The sequence below is a fragment of the Ammodytes marinus genome (genome assembly GCF_949987685.1).
Source record: "Ammodytes marinus genome assembly, chromosome: 1".
Lineage (NCBI taxonomy): Eukaryota > Metazoa > Chordata > Actinopteri > Uranoscopiformes > Ammodytidae > Ammodytes > Ammodytes marinus.
In genome coordinates, this window is record NC_137230.1 from 24,569,550 (window position 1) to 24,589,402 (window position 19,853).

Sequence of the window (19,853 nt, forward strand, 5' to 3'; positions counted from 1 at the left end):
TTCCTACATAAACGCATGATTTTGGAGAGAGACTATCACTCTTACTGATTATCAAGTTTATTGAAAATGACAAACTCACTCTAACTAAATGACTAGAAATGGCATTCAATCATCACTGCAGGCTTAGCTGTATAAACTGGCAGCCTTTATAGTATAAGATAGAGACAAATTTACATGTGAAACATATGGGTTATAGACACATTAAAGCAAGGCACTAGATGCACATAGGCCTACACAGTGATAGGGTGCTTGTTTGGTTGACCTTTTGATGGCCTAAGGTTTCAGAGTGAAAAAAACTATTCATACTATTTTGAGGTTTTCAAGATGAAATAGGATATATTTTACTGACAGACCATGGGCTCCCTTAGTGGCTGGGCCCTAGAAAGCGTTCCCACTTTCTTCCTGGCGGCCCTCAATGTATAGGTGCCAAGTTTTGACAAATAAATAAGTGGAATAATGAAGACAATAACGCCACTTCTGCTGAGTTAATTTTGAAATGTTTATTTTTTTTTAAATGTCCATTGTGAGTCTAAAGATGTAGTAAAAGTGTAACTCTAAATTGTGTACTCTTAAGTGAGCTTTATTGGTGCTGGAAAGTAGATTTTGTAACCTTTAGCCATGCAAATTGTTTACCCCTGTTTTCAATTTAATGCAAAGCTAAATTAACTGCTGGCTGCCCAGCTTGGATTGAATAAGTGTATTTTCTGACAAAAATTACTAATCATTTGTTTAACCCTCAACATGTAATGCGTTTGTTCTTTGAAGAATTTTACATTAATCGCTGTACGGTGTGGAAATCAACTTACAGAAACAGTTTGTTTCAGAAATACATGCCATTAAACATATCTTTTGTTTTTATTTTAGCCACACATACTGTATATTATGTTGCTTGCTAACTACAGACTTTTCAAATCAACCTAGCTCATGTATTCCTTCCCATGCAAACGTCATGCAATTTTGAAGACAACAAATGCAGAACATGCGCTGATTGCAATGGATTTATAAGTCAAACTATTTTCAGTGTTGCTTTACATTAATGGAAAATGTGAAAATATGATATGAAATATGAAAAGTAGGAAAACCAAATCTAAAACACTGCGACAAAGACATCACTGTGTGCAGTAATGCCAGCTCAGTTTACCGGGATTATCAGAATAGAATTTCTCTCCATTAAGCTCCCAAATCAATCACTGAGGGTCAACAAAAACCCACAGTGAAAACAACCAGAGTGGAGCCAAGTCAATGTTGAAATATGGAGGTTTTGTATGGAAGACAGAGAGAGAAGAAGAGAAGGTGGTTCATTTTGATATAAGCCAGGCAGCTCTCTTGAGGCTCTCACAGAGACAGCTCGTAAATCTGACTGTGAGACCCAGCAGCCCAGGATATTAAGTCATACCCTAAATACACCATTCTTGTAGGAACTGAATGTCTCTTTTGTTCACAAATATTTATACGTTCTTTCACAACCGTTCCTCCCTTATACTGCATGAGTGCAAATTTCAGGAAAAATGTTTTGTAAAACATATAATCAGTGAATATGGAAATTACACTTTTAACTCTTCGAGACTCTGCAGCTTGAAACTCTCTATGGGATTTTCTCCTTCACGGTTTGGCGCTGTTTCTGGCTTTTTCCCTGCAGGAGATATTTGTGACTCACTTGCACTGATTTTTTTTAAAGGAGTGTTTTAGCTGTTTTCCATGTCTGTTTCCCCCAAACCATGTGTTTTGTTCTTAACCTCTTTGACAGGAATTATTACACACACACACACACACACACACACACACACACACACACACACACACACACACACACACACACACACACACACACACACACACACACACACACACACACACACACACACACACACAGTAGCTGCTCCCCTGACCATGATTAACTAGCAGCTTCTGCACCATGACATGACCAGGGCAGCATGCTGTGGCCAGCTTTATTATTTTTCCCCTCCGTTTGCATATTGTTTTTGAAAACATTTCACCTCTTGGCAGAGAAATTCACTTTCCACAACTTAACCCCAGAATCTTTGGCTCTTAACTATAGCCAACCAACCATCAACTATGTTATGGTATAGACAGTTAAAACACAGATTGTTTAATTATTATAAACAACGCCATGGTTAAAACGTTTACTTGTTATGTCTTAATCACAGACACAAGTGTACAAAATGTCTTACTGCACATCTTGAATTATCCACTGAAATATTGAGAACATCTGAATTTAAGTATTTAATAATTAAGAGTGTGATAGCATTTATTTATAAAACATTGTATATTTAAATTAATATGCATTATGTATCCCTAACCCTAATATAATTAATGCTGTCTTTAATAGTTAATGTTACTCATACTGTAACTAATAGCAACATTATGAGTTTATACTAGTAAGCAATTGATCATGTTTCTGTTTGAAAAGGCATGCAAACATTCAGTCATGAATGTGAATTATGGATGAAAGAGAAAGAGAAAGCACTTTTTTCTCAAACACATACACACTTGGCTAAACCAGACAGACATCAAGTGGAGCAAGGGAAAACACTGTGATGGATGTAGAGCAGGTGGTGGTGTGTATGTATGTGGTGGGAGGTGAGGAAAGGCTGGCTGAGGTGTTAAATAGATCATAGAGGGAAGTGATGTATAAAGGCATCTAATGGTCAACTTTACACTGTGGTAACATTACATCAGTAACATAGAAAATGTTTTAAAGAGTCAATTATGGAGAAACTGGTGTTTTGTTGAGAGCAGTGACAGTGTGAAGAAAACTATGATTCGTGTTTGTTTGTGAATTCTCAACGTGAAGGAATACATATGACTCCTTAACATCAACATGAATCTCAAGCATTAGAGATAGATATCTCCATCACAAGCAACAAAGACTTTTGTGCCATCTCACCTGAAGTGATCTCTGAAACCGTCCGACTTCAAATGCTCTTTCCTCTTTATAACATTATATTTGTTCTGTCTTGTGGCTTATTCTCTTTCCTTGAAATTGAAGTGTGGAATGGCAGTAGCCTGTTGCCCGGACACGGGCGAGTCATCCGTGCTCCAGTTAAAGCCCTCCCCCTTCAATAGCCTGCAGCGGTGTGCCCGGGTATAAATCCCGTGCGCTCCCCTCTCCTCAGTCTAGCCACCAGCTGCGAGGAGGCAGCGGGGACAAAAATAAGATCTCTCCAAGCTTACATTAGTTCTACACTCGCTTCTTTTTTAAACCTTGCTTTGTATAGCTCCTGTCTTTTTACTTTAGCTTTAAATCCTTGTTTTCTACAAAATGACTGGTGGCCCAGTGACAGGGTTACTGGTGGCGCTGTGCATAAGCAGCGCAGTCCACTGCTTGCCACAGAAGAGCAAAAGACAAACTGGCCAGTATCAGGTGTATCCTGAACTCCTTGACGCACCGGCCGTTGCTCCAGGTACTGACCTTCAATTTCAAACTTTTCTTCAGTTTAATTCTCCTTAATGTGTGAAAAGTCAAATATGATTTTCTTTCTGCATTACAAAGTGATTTCTAGTGCATGTTACTTTAATGGTCTTTATGCGTAATCATCTTTATCTAATAATATTGTTATTGTGTGATTGCTAGTTGGCTGTGAGGAAAACGGTCGCTCTTTCAGAACGAACGAGCAGTGGGAGAAGCCCTACCTTGGTAGTACACTGGTGTGCAGCTGCAATGGAGCAGCAGGCATCAAATGTAAAACTAAGCCTGAAGGTTAGTATGAGACCAAATGCAATACAGAAATATCTGGCAATCTGTTCTACTTCTACATTTCACATCTGGAAGCGATTGAAATGATTGCCTCTTTGGGTTGGGAGTGCTGCCTCTCCTCTAACTTTTGTGTCAATACCAACAAGTCAAGTAAAAAAAAGCATATCACACCATGACTTAAACATAGCTGGTAGAAATATCCAGCTGTTCAGTCATTAGTGCCTCTTTATGCAGCAAAAGAAATGTCCACAACAGGTTCACCAATACAGCCTCTTACCCTTTTAAAGTTTCCTCTATTTCTCTCTCCAGGGGAGGAGTCCTGTTATGATAAGTACAATGACCGGACATACCGGGTAGGGGAAACCTACGAGAGACCCAAGGACGGGATGATGTGGGACTGCACCTGTATTGGTTCCAGTCGAGGCAAAATCAGCTGCACCATTGCAAGTGAGTAACAAGACTACACTACACATCAATACCAAGCATGGTAAAAATAAACCAATAAAATAAACCAAAATATTCAGTTTAGGTAAATGTGTTATTTTCTTGAGAAAAGAAGAGTGGTTAGCTTTTTAACTTAAAATTTGATTGATGGATGTGTTGTTGATATATTTTTTTAAACCAATGGATCCTCTACATTTTGTCATTCACAGATCGTTGCCATGAAGGTGGGAGGTCGTATAAAATCGGGGACACTTGGCAGAGGCCCCATGACACTGCTGACTACATGCTTGAGTGTGTCTGTCTTGGAAATGGCAAAGGAGAGTGGACCTGCAAACCTGCCGGTGAGAACTTTTACCTCGTACATTTTAAAGCCAAGCTGTCAACACTTTCAGTTTGAACCGTGGGATGCAGATAAATGCAAAATATTACAATTTATTAAACAATGTTCGTATATTAAGCTACCACGACACACACATATGTGCATGCAAACAAACTTTCAGACAGGGTAACTTCTCAGAGACATGACTGTGTTTGATACAATAGTAAATATTTGACAACAGTCCACACAAACAAGGTAAATGTGTGAGAGAGCAAGCCTCCCCTCTATGCCCATTTTATGCCACAGTTATTGATTTTCACGTTGTCTCTTTTTCCTGGAATTGTCTGAGCTGATTTAGATGTTGTGATTTCAGGTCGGATTTAACAATATCCTGTGAAGGCCTGCAGATGCTTTAATCAAATTTATTTTCTGTGCAGCTGTGCGTTGCTACGACGACAATGCTGCATCATCATACGTTGTGGGCGAGACCTGGGAGAAACCATACCAAGGCTGGATGATGCTGGACTGCACCTGTCTGGGAGAAGGAAATGGACGCATCACATGCACCTCAAGGAGTGAGAAAAAATAAAAACATGCACACGCACACACACACACACACACACACACACACACACACACACACACACACTTTTACATACAGTACTTAGGGTGGCATTTTGTTGACCACTGATGTTCTCCAAACAGACCGTTGCAACGACCAGGACACCAAAAGATCCTACCGTATCGGAGAAAATTGGACGAAGAAAGACACGAGCGGACACACCCTGCAGTGTCAGTGCTTAGGAAATGGCCGTGGGGAGTGGAAGTGTGAGAGACACAACGCAGGCCGAAGTAAGACTCCAAACCTAAATTTAGCTCAAATTCAATTTTGCTAAAAATGACAAAATAAAACCTTACTCTGATCTTCTCAGTGTTCACAGCCCTGCCATATATCCTTATTTCATTGTGTTTGACGGCTTTACAGCTGTACAGCCAGGTTCTGTCGCGCTCAACCCAACCTATTCCCAGACTCGTGAGCAGCCTGAGCTCGCCGCCGAGGGGACGTGCCGCACAGACTCTGGAGCTACTTACTACGATGGCCAGCGCTGGTTCAGAAGCCAGGGCAGCAAGCAGATGCTCTGTACCTGTCTGGGCAACGGGGTCAGCTGTCAGGAGTGGGGTGAGTACAGGAGGGAGGGAAGAAAGGAGGAATTATATGCTCTAATTTTATTTTATCAAACTCATCCAAATTAAACCACTTCTGTTATTTTTCAAAAACAAAAACAAAATCCTTTTAAAAGGGGATTCTTCATTACAACAGAAATTAAGATGTGACTGTCATGTCAGGTTTCTAATTTGGTTTTCTTCACTTGAAATAAGTTGTCTTTGTATCTCCTTGTCTGCAGAGGCCAGGAGCCAGGCGTATGGTGGCAACTCTGACGGCCAGCCGTGTGTGTTTCCCTTTGTCTTCATGGGAAAGACCTACTACTCCTGCACCTCCGACGGACGCACAGATGGGCAGCTCTGGTGCTCCACAACCTCAAACTATGAAAGCGACCAGCAGTACTCTTTCTGTACTGAGAAGAACGGTGAGATTCGCGAACAGGAATGTGAACCAGGACGTGTTTATTAAAGGATGGCTTTTGCCAGTCAATGTCACTACTTAAGATTCCCTCCCAATACCTTACCTTTCAAAAGTGTGCAGAAACCCGACCCTTGTATTATTGTTGTGATAGGTAAACAGAATAGTTATGCAATAACTGTTGTGTTTCCCTCTCCATTCCAGTCATTGTAGCAACACGAGGTGGAAACTCCAATGGTGGCCTGTGCCACTTCCCCTTCCTCTACAGTGGGCGCAACTACACCGACTGCACTGCTGACGGACGTCGTGATAGCATGAGGTGGTGCGGTACCACCTATGACTACGACACAGAGCAGCGCTATGGATTTTGCCCAATGGCTGGTGAGTGTGTTTGAGTGTGTGTATGCTGCTGCATTTGTCTGATCCACACCATGCAGTTCTTTGAAATTTGCCCGTTAAATGACCAATAATATAAATTGTCGTAGAAATTTGATATATCTACAACTTGTAAGAAAAATAAGACGAACCAAAACTCAACAGAGTTTAGGAATTTAATCAAAATGGATAAAACAAAACAAAACAAAACTGTTCAGCCGAGCAGGGTCAACTCCTTCACCTAAAGTTGGTTCAAGAGTCGGACAACATTCATGTTGCCAGTCAGAATATTCATACAGGGTTTTACTGTAATCAATGAGTTAATTTACTCAGAACACAAAATAACGCCACCTCACAAGTTGGGGACTTTAGACAGAGGAGACACATGTCAGATCAATATAAAGAAAACAGTCACCGTTCAGAGTTCAGGACTCCATATTCAAAAAGACAACGTGTCACAAGACAGTAATCAATGGGGATCATTATTAGAAGTAGACTGGAAAAAACCCACTGAAAATCATTTTTCCATCACATAAATCATTTGAATATTTTTATCTTTGTGAAAAAAGTTTTAAAACAATAGTTTTTAAAAGTTTCCAATTTAAACTCACAATATAATATACAAAATCATCATAATCATAAAACTGATGTGGAATAGTGTTTTTTTAGGAATAGTTCTCTTCGAGAATTAGATGGGAGGGTTGATACCACTCTCATATCGATATGCTTAACATGAAGGTACAGCCAGAAGATGCTTTATGCTCCAGGCTGCAGCTCCATATACCTCATACGGACATGATAGTCTTATCAATCTTCTTGTATAACATTTGGCAACCAGGCAAAAGCCTAAAAAAAATTCAAATGCTGTTGATATATTTTATTCTAGTGGATGTAATCAACACGCGATGCACGGGTCACTTGTAGACAACTGGAGACGAGATAAGCTTTCTGGTCTTGGGAGAATAATAACTCTATAAGGGATGTTACATAACAGCATTTGATCTAACACCAATTCAGGAAATTGGGCTTACTGGACAAATTCCCTTTTCGAACACATTCAGAAGCACGTAAACGCACATATGGATAAAAACTAAACACACTGCGGAGCAAAGTATTGACTGTTTTAAACATATTTTTCTCCTGTCTTTCCTTACGCAGCCCATGAGGAATCATGTACAACCACCGACGGAGTGATGCATCGCGTAGGCGACAAGTGGGACAAACGCCATGATGTCATGGGTCACATGATGGAGTGCACATGCCTGGGCAACAACCGTGGGGAGTGGAGCTGTGTTGCTCACTCACAGTTGCGAGGTCAGAGAGATAACTCCATTCAGACCTGAAACAAAACTGTTTAAGGCTTTTGAAAGTTCACTTGAAGTAGCTACAGAAGTGAGAAATGTTGATGTTGTCTTTAAGCCTTTTTATGACCCTTCCAGATCAGTGCATTGTCGAAGGCTTGACCTATGAAGTAAACCAGGAATTCTCCAAGACCCACGACGAGGGCTACTTGATGAACTGCACCTGCTATGGACAGGGGCGTGGACGCTGGAAGTGTGATGCTATCGGTGGGTTCACTGCAACAGCCTAACAATGCACTTCTCGTCTGAGAACTTTAACGCCCCGCCCTCCTCTGTGCCGACCAATTATCTCTTTTCTTTCTTTCTGCTTTCTGCAATAGATCAGTGTCAGGAGCCACAATCCAGAACCTTCTATCAGATCGGAGACACGTGGGACAAAGTCCTCCATAGCATCCGCTACCGCTGTTATTGCTACGGCAACGGAATCGGAGAGATGAGATGTGAACCTCAGCAGACCACCCAGGGTAGAACAAATTATTCTCACAATGTCCTACGTTTAAAGATGCAATCAATTACAGTTGGTGTACAGTTCTAGGACTGAAAATGTATGTAAACTAATGTAAACTTGTGCCATAAGTGAACTGGTGGTGTAATTTACGTACAGCACAGAACAACAAGAGGGATGCAGAAATTAAACACCATCATACACATAGACATGATACAGATTTTTGAATTTAGAATGACTAGACTTAGAATGAAGGTTATATCTCTGATTATTCCATTATGGATAGGCATTTTCCCCAAAAGTCAGGTAGCTTTTAAGGCTTAATTTGTGGATGCTGGCCATATTCAACTCCCTTACATAATTGACCTCCTTCCTCCCACCTACTCCTAACCTCCCATCACACCTATCTGAACTGTAAAAGTTCACTTGCCAGGTTAGTGGAGGAAAGTGGGGGTTCAGGCTTCTTCTCCACTTTGAAGTCTGGCAAATGGAGACGTGTCGGTCAACCACATCGCCCCTGCCTTGCCCTCAGTCTTTGTAGTTGAAAAAGCTTTTCCTCCCCCAACCCCAGTGCTGTGTTTGCTTTGCTGACCTGCTGAGGGGGAAAAGTGATGTGAGGCAGGGGGTGGTTGGGGGGACTTACACACATGTGCGTGCGTGTGTGTGTGTGTTGGGGGTACAGAGGCTATGAATGATGAATATAGTACTCCGGTGTTATGTTACACTTTAAGATGTCAGTGGGTGTTTAGCACCGTCTGGTGGTTTAGTTTAGTCCCATAGGCTATGAATATGTCTGGGAGAGCCTCGCCGAAATGTAGCCAATTATTAGCCCACACTCTTCTACAGGTAACACTGTTATATTAAATGTCTTACCTAGACAAAGTGTGAGTCTGTCTCCCATTGCTAATAGCAGCTTTGTTTGTGTCCTGATGACCTCAGACGGCCACAGACCTGTCCAGGTGATCATCACAGAGGCCGGAAAACAGCCAGACTCCCACCCCATTCAGTGGAACCCCCCTTCATCTGTACAAATTACCCAGTACATCCTCAAATGGAGAATTGTGAGTTGCCCTTTTGGTTTGTAACACAGTTTAGAAATGTGCCTTATGAAAACAAGTGAGCCCACATTTTCTCTCAAAAACGGTGTTCTAAATTAACTTACCAGTAGCTTTAGTTAAAGCTGAGCAAACAATCTGAATGAAGTCAAGTGCTTTTGGTAATGTTGACTGAAGTTGGAGCAAGGACAAACAAGGTGATTAGTGGGTACATGAACTCCCCTTACACAGTCTCCACACACAAACACACAGCTTCTAGTGGATTCCAGGAAAAATATCCCTGTGATTTTTTTTCTCCCACATTTATTTTCTCTTTGAAGATCTCAAAGACTGGGAAGCTGGTTGAAATGTCAATGTGGCTTAATTGAAGTCAAACTTATTTCCTCTAAAGCGGTTTGTATATTTTGGACAGCAAAGTCCCCCCAAGTTTTCCGGCTGAGAAATTTTGTATTTTTCCGACAGAGTGCAAAGCCAGTCAAAATACTCCTTGAGGCAGGATGTGGCAGTAAGTGGGTCTGAGGCAGTATGAAGTCCACAATACACAGGCATCCATGTAACATGAGAATTCTCTGAATTAATTTATCATTCCAGTAAATCAATTTATTTTTTTTCTTTTGAAGATGGTCAAATATCACTTTGTAACATTTAAAAGTATTCCTGTCCAGGTTCGCTCAAAAGCTTAGGTTCTATTTTCACAGTTTAACCTCTATGATATTAAGCCCTAAAAGAGAATATAGTCAAATAAAAATAGAATAATAGAAAATAAATGACTTGGGACTGACCACCTGTCTTTATTTTCTATCAATAATTTTAATCAATAATTAAAAAATGTTTTATTCAAATAGTACAAACTATATACAATGTGCATTAAAGCATCACTTTATTTATTGACATTAGTTGTCCATTGATAAACATAAACTCATGTTTTTCTTCTTTTTTTTGATAAAAAGAATAAATGAAAAGGTACATTTTAATATTGTGTTAGTTCTTGTGTTAAGATCCTTTGTCCATTCTAATGGAAGAAAAAGATAACATTTAATAAATTATTTTTGTATCCACCATTACATTATTTTCTGTGTGTCTGGATCATAATTGGGCTCTCAGCAGGTTAAGCTTTTGATCCTATCACAATCTAAGCATAACTTAAAATTGAACCACCAACCACTTTTTCTGTCTTCTTACCCCCTTTTGGTAGAAAAATACCCGTGCGCCGTGGAAGGAGGTCAACATCCCCAACACCCTCAACTCCTACACCATCAGTGGCCTGCGTCCAGGCATCACCTACGAGGGTCAGCTGATCAGCGTGCTGCGCTACGGTCGCCGGGAGGTCACACGCTTCGATTTCACCACCAACCAAGGCTCATGTGAGTAGTTTGTTATTATCTCTATGCTACCAATGTAAAGGAATATTCGCAGGAACATTATATTCCCTTTTTGTCTCAAGTGGAAACATCGGAGGGAGAGACCACCCAGCCTCGACCAGTCTTGGACACTTCTGAGTCGGTGACAGAAATCACCTCAAACAGCTTTGTGGTGTCCTGGACATCGGCCTCTGCCACCATCTCTGGCTTCAGGGTGGAGTATGAGCTCAGTGAGGACGGCTCCAAGCCCAAAGTCCTGGGTGAGACTCTTTGACCATTTGAAAACCTCCATAAGGTCCCATGCAAATAACTGACTAGATTGATTTAAATGGCTTGTTTTTCTGTTGTGGTCCTTGACCTCAACTTATGTTGCATCACAGGCTGTGACACCAATTATATTGGGGATTAGCAATGTAGATACAATCCTCTATAATTACTCAAGTAATTTTGATTGCTTCTCCAGATCTTCCTCGCTCTACCACCTCTGTAAATATTGGTGACCTCCTGCCAGGACGCAGATATAATGTCAACGTCTATGAGCTTCCAAATCAGGGAGAGCCAAACCTCATTCTGACAACCTCCCAGACAACAGGTGAGAGAGATTTGCTCTGCTCCTCTTTGTGATGCAATAAGCTCAGGAATATACAAATGCTGCACATTTGTACACCAAATGTAACGGACGAATGATTCCCATTCTTATCCATTCCACCAGCTCCCGACTCCCCTGCTGAGCACACAATCGACCGAGTGGGAGAGTCCTCCATCCGAATCAGCTGGACCAGGCCTCAGGCTCCAATTACTGGTAAGGAACCGGTCTCTGCATATACATATACAAATACAATTAGTAGTTTAAAGCAGTTTATTCTGGATTTGTGTAACTTTATGGTTGTGCATACCAGGTTACCGTGTGGTGTATACGCCTTCAGTGGAAGGCAGCAGCACTGAGCTGACCCTGCCAGACTCAGAGACCTCGGTCAACCTGGTTGACCTCCGCCCCGGCCTGCTTTACAACATTAGCATCTACGCTGTGGAGGAGGACAGGGAGAGTGAGCCTGTTTTTGTACAGGTCAACACTGCTGGATCACCTCTACCAGGTACGCTTTTTTAAAACAAATGCCATATCTTTCAGTTAACGACAAAGCTGAAATGCTACTTCCGAAAAGTTATAATTCAGTGCTTCATAACTTATCTTTTTGTTTAATTTAAACTTTTCAAGTGTTTTCTTTTTGATTATGTATTTAGATGGTAAATTATATGCATTTGAATTCTTTGTCTTTTGGCTCACAGTGAAAGATGTGCATAGCGTGTTTATAGTCGCAGCCAAAGATTCCTTATAGGGCCAGGGGGCTTCAGGAGGGGCTTTCCAATGTTTAGGAAAGACTGAGCTTGTCAAAACATTGCTTTATCAAAATATGCTCATACAGCTCTAGCTTTACCACCGTAATATATTTTCAGAGGCGTCTTATCTTCACTGGTCTATAATGGCCCCTGAATGACCTCTCTTTTATTCATGGTGGGCTAAGAACCTTATGAAGGCATGCATGCACAGTACAGTCCACACCCACACAGAGGCACACACCCTTTATACATCCTTGGAATGTCTGAAAAATGGATTTCATATCTGAGTCCAATTTTATTACGCTTGAAAAATAAAACCAGATGTCATTTTTCCCCATGTCTGGTTTGGTATTTCTTATATTTTCTGCTCTATGTCAGCCAACACATTGTGCGTATCCTTGAGGCCTGAGAAACATGTTCAACGCATGTTATTCCTCCAAATAAAATAGGGACCCACATGTAAAGGCCTGGCTTTAAATCTGAATCTGATTTTCCCTTTGTCGATCAATCTTCCACCTCTCTGTCGACAGAGGAAGTACCGTCACCCACAGAACTGCAGTTCTATGAGGTTTCAGACGTGAAGATCACCATCACCTGGACCGGTCCTCCCAGCGAGGTGACCGGTTACAGAGTGACCTTCTCCCCCGTTGCTCCTGACGGCACGGAGACCAGGCCCCTGCAGCTGCCCGTCTCACCCAACGCCTATGCCGAAGTCACCCACTTGCAGCCGGGAACACTCTACCGCTTCTACATCTACGCCATCAATGGTGGTGTGGAGAGTGAGCCTCTTGTGGGAGAAAAGACTACCAGTAAGTTGCACTACACAGACAAAGGGAGTCAGACGTAGACACAGATAGTTTAAAAAACAACATAAAAAACTAGGAATTAGGAGATTTTTCTGCCTTACACGTGATGTATTTTTTCTAATTCCTCCAGAACCCGATTTTCCCACCAATGTGCAATTCACTGACATCGGCCCTGACAGCGCAATGGTCGTGTGGGAGGCTCCCCGCACCATCGTCTCAGGCTACCGTCTCCTCCTGAGCATCGAGGGCTCCAACCCCATTGAGAAAAGGATCCCGGGCAGGGTCACCCAGTACCCCTTGAAGAATTTACGCCCAGACACCCAGTACACTGCCGTCCTCCACTCTGAGCTGGACAACGACCTCAGCGAGGGAGTCACTACATACTTTAGCACCAGTCAGTATTAAAATAAACAGATACACAAGCAGATAATAGAATAAATTGCTGCAATGAATCACATTTATTTTTTTCACTTTCCCAGCTCCTCAGATGGGAAATGCTCCTCCTTTCAGCACCGAGGTAACTGACAGCTCCATCATCATCACCTGGATACCTGTCCGCAGATTCAGCTACAAGGTAGAAGCATGCATCATCTCATAATCAAACTGAATTAAAGCTGCTCTTATCCATATTTCTATTCCATCAATGATGTGAAAAGTCAATGGGGTAACTAGTCTCACAGAGGATTACCACACTCTGCACTTCTCGTAAACCCTATGGAGCAATTTTTTAAATCTCATTCTTTGGTTTCAACGACCTACAACTTTATTATTTTGATTCAGTCCCAAAGCTCTCAACAGCAATTATAAACCCGCTTAGCATCAAACAGCAGACAGACAAGAATTAGCGACTAGCTGATGAACATAGTGGAGCCTTAAGCAGCTAAAGATATTTCCCTTTGTAGAGGTAGAGCAAAAGAAGAGCTAGATGAGAGTAAATATTCGACAAATGTTTGTTTGGTCGCCCCAACACATAATTCAAAGTGAATACTAATGTTGCTCTGTGTCTGCTGGATATGTAAATGGACTCTCCGATTGTCTCTCCTCCCTCAGCTGTCTGTGCTCCCCAGCCAGGAAGGAGAGTCTCCCAGAGAAGAGACTTCTGACACTGGGCGTATCTTTATTCCCGATCTGATTCCTGGAACTGAGTACACCTACAGCGTTCAGCCCATCTTCAACGGGCGCAACCGTGGAAACCCCATCACCCGAAACGTTGTCACATGTGTGTATGATTCACTTGAACTGAGAGAAAGAACGCCGTGTTGATAAAAGCTAAACAAAAAAGCCACTATAAAATAAAATGTATAACTGACAAGAGTTTGTTACTGCTGCACCAAATCAGGTTTCTCATGCTTGTGTCTGCTTTGGCCTGCTTTCATCCCCTTGTAGCCTTGTCTCCCCCCACTGACCTCAGAGTGCAGTCCAGCCCTGACACAGGAGATCTCACTGTCCACTGGGTAGCTTCCAGAACACCAGGTAAATATTGACTGTGCTCCCCACGCACTGTCAGCACAGTGAATCACGCCAAGACTGGACCTTGGCTTTCAAAGATTTTTTTATTTCTTCACCAGGACAAATGTCTCTTCCTGGTATTTTGTCTTTATTTCTCCCAGTGACTCATTCAATTGCAAAAAAAACCTCTTGACATTATGTTCTATCTCCACATTTGTCGTGTTCCCCCCACCCCGTGCAGACATCACAGGCTACAGGGTGACAAGCACGCCAACTAACGGCCAACGAGGAAACTCCCTTGAAGAGATTGCGCGGGGTGATCAAACGTCAATCTTGCTAGAGAGCCTGAATCCTGGGGCAGAGTACAACATCAGTGTCTACACTACCAAGGGCCATTTGGAAAGTGTGCCTGTGTCCACTATTGTCACACCAGGTAGGAGCCACCAGGAAAGCCTTCACATATGTTAATAGGCATCAAACACAAAATTGTGTCTAGAGAAAATACCGGTTAGTCCGTATGTGACACAGGAGGTATCAATTTGCCATCAGTTATACATTTTTTCATCCCACCCTTACAATGTATTTCTTTTTATGCAGGAACTTTTTGCATAGGAATACATTAAATGGAATGCCTCTTCAATCTGCAATAATATAGTTTGGCCACTAGGTGACATCCCATAAAAACATTTAATGGCCAATGTGTGAGCAGAAAAAATCCTATTTATTCTGAACATTCAGTACACAACAGCAACATTATCCTCACACTAGATGGCCACTTTGGTGCCAACTTTATGTTTTGTTTTGGTCTTCAACAACTCCCTCAAAACTATCTAAACTGTAAAAATAATGATACATAGTTGAATGCAGCTTTGATTATCATAACATACTACTAACATGATATCTAACCCACCATGCATGAAGATCATGTGTATTACTTGGTGAATTAATACATTTGTTGGAGCATGCTCAGAACAATATAATTAATCACTGCTTAATGTTCATTCTGAATGTGTATTGACAGAAGCAATTTGTCATTTCTCATCTAGCATGGCTACTGTTACATTCTGGATTTCTTACTGCTTTATTGGGAATTAAATGAATGTTTTGGAAATAACTTGTGTAATTATTATAGCTTTTCATTCTTTTTGTCCGTCTAATTTTGCTTGCGCCTTTGCAACTTACCTAACCCTTTCAGACATCCCTACACCACGTCACATTGACTTTGTCGACATTACTGACACCACCATTGGTCTGCGCTGGATCCCTCTGAACTATCCTACCATTACTGGTTACCGGATAACGGTAGTAGCGACAGGCGAGAGCTTGCCAATTTTTCAAGATATGGTGGAAACATCTGCTGGTTATTACACGATTCATGGTTTGGAGCCAGGCGTGGACTATGACATCAGTATCTTCACTGTAACAGAAGAGGGGGAAAGCGAGCCGACCACATACACAAAGCAAACCTTTGCTGGTGATTTATCTTATTCACTTCATGAGTGGGAAGGGTTTGGGTTTGGATTTGGGACAATTAGTGGAGGCCATTTGACCAATGCACATGATAAACTCAAAATAAATAAATCTCTTAATTATATTTTCTTCATGTCATTATAAATCTGCTTTTATTTTGTCAACCTCTTTGTTTTTCCTGTGCTAGCTATAACTTTTATCCACTTATTCTTCCAGCCATTCCAGCTCCAACCAACCTGCAGTTTGGTGGGGTGGCTCCTGACCACATTAGGGTGACATGGACAGTCCCCCATGTTGCCACACCAAGCGATATCTCTCGGTTTGTCATCCGTTACCACCCTGTGGCCACAGATGACGACGTCAAGGAGGTTAATGTTGGCGGAGCTACCAACACCTTCCTTCTGCAGAGTAAGACTATGTCTGTTTAATAGCGTCTGACAGTATTCTGGCTTAAAAGTCCAAAATTAGTTGTTTTTCATGGTAGTGCTCCGTTTCACGCCATTCTAACAGTACATTCATAATTCCATTTTCATATAGACCTGCTGCCCAACACAGAGTACCGCATCAGTGTTGTATGTGTGTACGGTGAGCGAGAAAGTCAACCAGCCACAGGGACTCAGACAACAAGTGAGTCTGACAGTAGTTTCTTCATTTTCTTCTTAGTGGCTGGCTTTAGGAAGGACCAACTTTGGAGTGATCTTATCTTTCATTTTGAAAATGTTTATTTTGTCTAATGTGAACAGGAACATGATGACATGTCATATTTAAAAGTATATATTCGAACTATATATTTTACTTGTATAGGCCTCCATAAATTAAAACATGTCACATGCTTTATGTTATATGTAATTTGTTTGTGCATAAATCTTATAATAGTCATTCATTTTATAAACATTTTGCTAAGGTTGTATGTGTAGTGTATGCATGTCTTTGGCTTGGGAGGGCAGGGGTGTCATGAAATAATCATGATGATGAAATTAATTATTATTATTATTATTATTATTATTATTATTATTATTATTATTATTATTATTATTATTATTATTATTATTATTATTATTATTATTATTAAACAATTTAAATCTCCCTACAGCTATGGATTCCCCCACTGGCTTGGACTTCTCTGATATTCGCACAAACTCCTTCACCGTCCACTGGCTGGCTCCCACTTCTGTCATCACCGGCTACCGTCTGCGCTACCAGAAGACGAGCGGTGGGCGGGCCAATGATGAGAGCCTGCCCCCAACCAGGAACCACTTCACTTTGACTGGACTGACACCAGAGACAGAGTATCTGATATATGTTTATGCTATCGGCACCAATCAGGAGAGCCAGCCTCTGACTGGCACACAGGCCACCGGTGAGTTCCTACACTGGCTTCTACCACCTCTCCTTTTTCTTCTCTTAGTGACACTGAACATAATTATTTTCTCAGTTGTTTTTGAACATTCTTTTAAAATATAATGAACCTCTATCCTCTACTTTTTCCAATAATTCTCAGTCTCTGATGCTCCCACTGACCTGGAGGTAACATCATCCACCCCCACCAGCATCAGTATTCGCTGGGACGCCCCCTCTATCTCAGTGAAGAACTACAGGATCACTTACGAAGGCACAAGTCCGTACATGTGTTTTCATCCATCGTTTCTTCTAAGATTAAATCATATTCTGAGTTTAACACTTGACTCTTCTTCCTTCTCTCTCTCTAGGTGGTGAATCTCCTCAAGAGTTCACAATCCCTGGCAGTCAGACCACCGCCACCATCAGCGGTCTGAACCCCGGCACTGACTACACCATCACGGTCTATGCTGTTACAGGAAGAGGGGACAGTCCCCACTCCAATACCCCAGTCTACATCACACACAAAACTGGTACTGCTATGTGAAAGAGGAGAAAACTAATCATTTGTTTATTAAGGGGTACATTTATATCAACAGCTTGCTTTGTGATGATCCCTCCTTTAGATACCGAGTCCCCAACTGACATGAAAGTGACTGATGTGAGTGACAACACCATCACAGTGCGCTGGTCTCCTGCCCATGGACCAATCAAAGGCTACAGAATTACCGGCGTCCCCAAGAACGGCCTGGGACCCTCTTATTCCGAGGATGTGGCCCCAGGTAAGACATGCAAAAAAAAAAAAAAGGCTCTTCAAAACTATTATATTTAACCAGCACTTCCTCTCCTCATTGACACCTTTTCTGATTCTCTGATACAGATACAACAGAGATGACTTTCACAGGTCTTATGCCCACTGCTGAGTATGTCCTGAGTGTCTATGCTTTGGGCTACGATGACCAACCCTCTTCCCCTGTGATTGAGAATGCCATCACTGGTAAGTTTGACTCAATTCAGTGAAAACTAATACGGGACTAGGGAATATTGTTTCCTGAAGGAAACCACTTCCACTCATAACTCGCTGGTTTCTAATAGGCTTTTTTACATGTGCACGATAGAGACATAAGACGGGTAAAGTATCACTGCAATTGGATGAAAGGAATTTTGGATGAAAGGAGCGATCATAAAACATACATTGTTGTTCTCAACATACTAAGTGATGCACGGCTTCTAGTTTTGGTGGTTAGTCATGTGATCACGTAAATGTCTGACAAGATAAACTGCAGCAGCTAATAAAAAGTTTCAAGCCAGTCCCCAAAACAACTTGCAATAAGGTTGTGAAGGCTGAAAAGAATACCTGCCATCTTCTTTCTTTCCTGCAGCTATGGACCGCCCGAAGGACCTGACCTTCTCTGATATTGACTCCGCCTCCATGCGTATCACTTGGGACAGTCCAGAAGGCACAGTGACCTCATACCGCGTCCTGTACTCCAGTTCAGAAGAGGGGGAGCGAGAGCTGCGCCCAGCACCCAGAGGTGACCAGCACACCGTACTCCTGAAAGGCCTTCGCCCTGGGACAGAGTATACTGTGAAGGTCATTGCCCTCAATGGCCGCACACCCAGCCCCCCGTTGGTGGGAACCCAGGCCACAGGTATACATTTAGAACAGTACAACACATTCATAACCTACCTATATGTTCACAGACTCCAATTAATAATATCATGTCTGTTTGCTGTCTCAGTAATCCCTGCTCCGACCAGCCTGGACATCTCAGAGGTAGGTTCCACCTCCTTCACTGTGTCATGGCGAGCCCCCAATGCACGCCTGACAGGCTACAGAGTGGTTGTCAGTCCCAAGACCATCAACGGCCCAGCTAAAGAGATGAACGTTGCTCCGGACACCACACGTGTTGTCGTTCCAGGGCTCATGGTAAACAGAGTTCTCATCTCGATATACGTATTTACATGGATTCATAGTCATTCAGAGAGTCATTTTCCATCCTTTGTCTGTATCATAGGTGGCAACCACATACCAGATACATGTTTATGCTCTGAAGAACTCTGTCAGCAGCAGACCGCTGTGGGAGAGACAACCACACTGGAAGGTAACTGGCTACACATCAATGGACACATGTTCAGTCATCACCACTGCTCTGTTTATTTCGGTTTCATTCCTTCCTGATGCAGATGTGAGTCCTCCTCGCCGTGTGCGTATCTCTGATGTGAAGGATACTTCTTTCACACTGGCTGGCGCTCCAAGGTGGAAACCATCACTGGTTACCTTGTGGAAGCCACACCCACCAGTGGCTCGCACCCCACAATCAGGCGGACCATCCAGGAGATCTAACCACCTACATCCTCACAGGTACATCACAACTTCTGCTTCACAGGCCTTTAACAAGGTGAAACTATAAAGAGATGGAAGTTTAGATGTGTGAATTTTGTGTTTCAGTCTTGCTTTACACTGTAATTTTTTTCTCACCTAAAGGTCTGCAGCCAGGCACTACCTACACTGTTAACCTGTATACTCTGAATGGCAACACAAGGAGCGCTCCAGTTACTCTCAATATTCAAACAGGTACTACGCAAACTTATGTCTAATCTCTCTGTTGCATTGTTTTCAACACGATTCAGGCTTCATCATTTTAGCTTCAGTTTAGATCAGATTTTTCCATATCTGGACATTTTGATTCTTTTGGCATCAATTTTTCATTGATCTCTAGCATTACATATGCTACCTGATCTGAATTAACATGTTTTTTTTCATAGCTCAACCAGTGATCCAGTCCCCT

At 42.0% G+C, this 19,853-nt stretch overlaps 1 protein-coding gene across 1 annotated transcript; it reads left to right on the plus strand.

The window, feature by feature from the left end:
- Positions 1 to 3,148: 3,148 nt before the first annotated feature.
- LOC307251284 (fibronectin-like) lies at positions 3,149 to 19,850 on the plus strand (the record flags this gene model as incomplete). The annotated part of the gene is given in 40 exon segments (XM_080028606.1): positions 3,149 to 3,425; positions 3,596 to 3,721; positions 4,028 to 4,165; positions 4,372 to 4,503; positions 4,919 to 5,056; positions 5,187 to 5,333; positions 5,467 to 5,661; positions 5,888 to 6,070; positions 6,268 to 6,444; positions 7,597 to 7,752; positions 7,878 to 8,006; positions 8,120 to 8,263; positions 9,184 to 9,305; positions 10,495 to 10,663; positions 10,744 to 10,920; positions 11,124 to 11,252; positions 11,373 to 11,462; positions 11,560 to 11,754; positions 12,529 to 12,807; positions 12,935 to 13,198; positions 13,284 to 13,378; positions 13,855 to 14,023; positions 14,191 to 14,277; positions 14,495 to 14,686; positions 15,940 to 16,131; positions 16,261 to 16,350; positions 16,817 to 17,083; positions 17,225 to 17,341; positions 17,433 to 17,594; positions 17,688 to 17,843; positions 17,942 to 18,058; positions 18,444 to 18,713; positions 18,804 to 18,991; positions 19,080 to 19,140; positions 19,143 to 19,166; positions 19,249 to 19,305; positions 19,308 to 19,394; positions 19,397 to 19,426; positions 19,550 to 19,639; positions 19,831 to 19,850. Coding segments are annotated over 40 exon segments (5,703 nt in total), but the record flags the coding sequence as incomplete, so codon positions are not given.
- Positions 19,851 to 19,853: the final 3 nt, after the last annotated feature.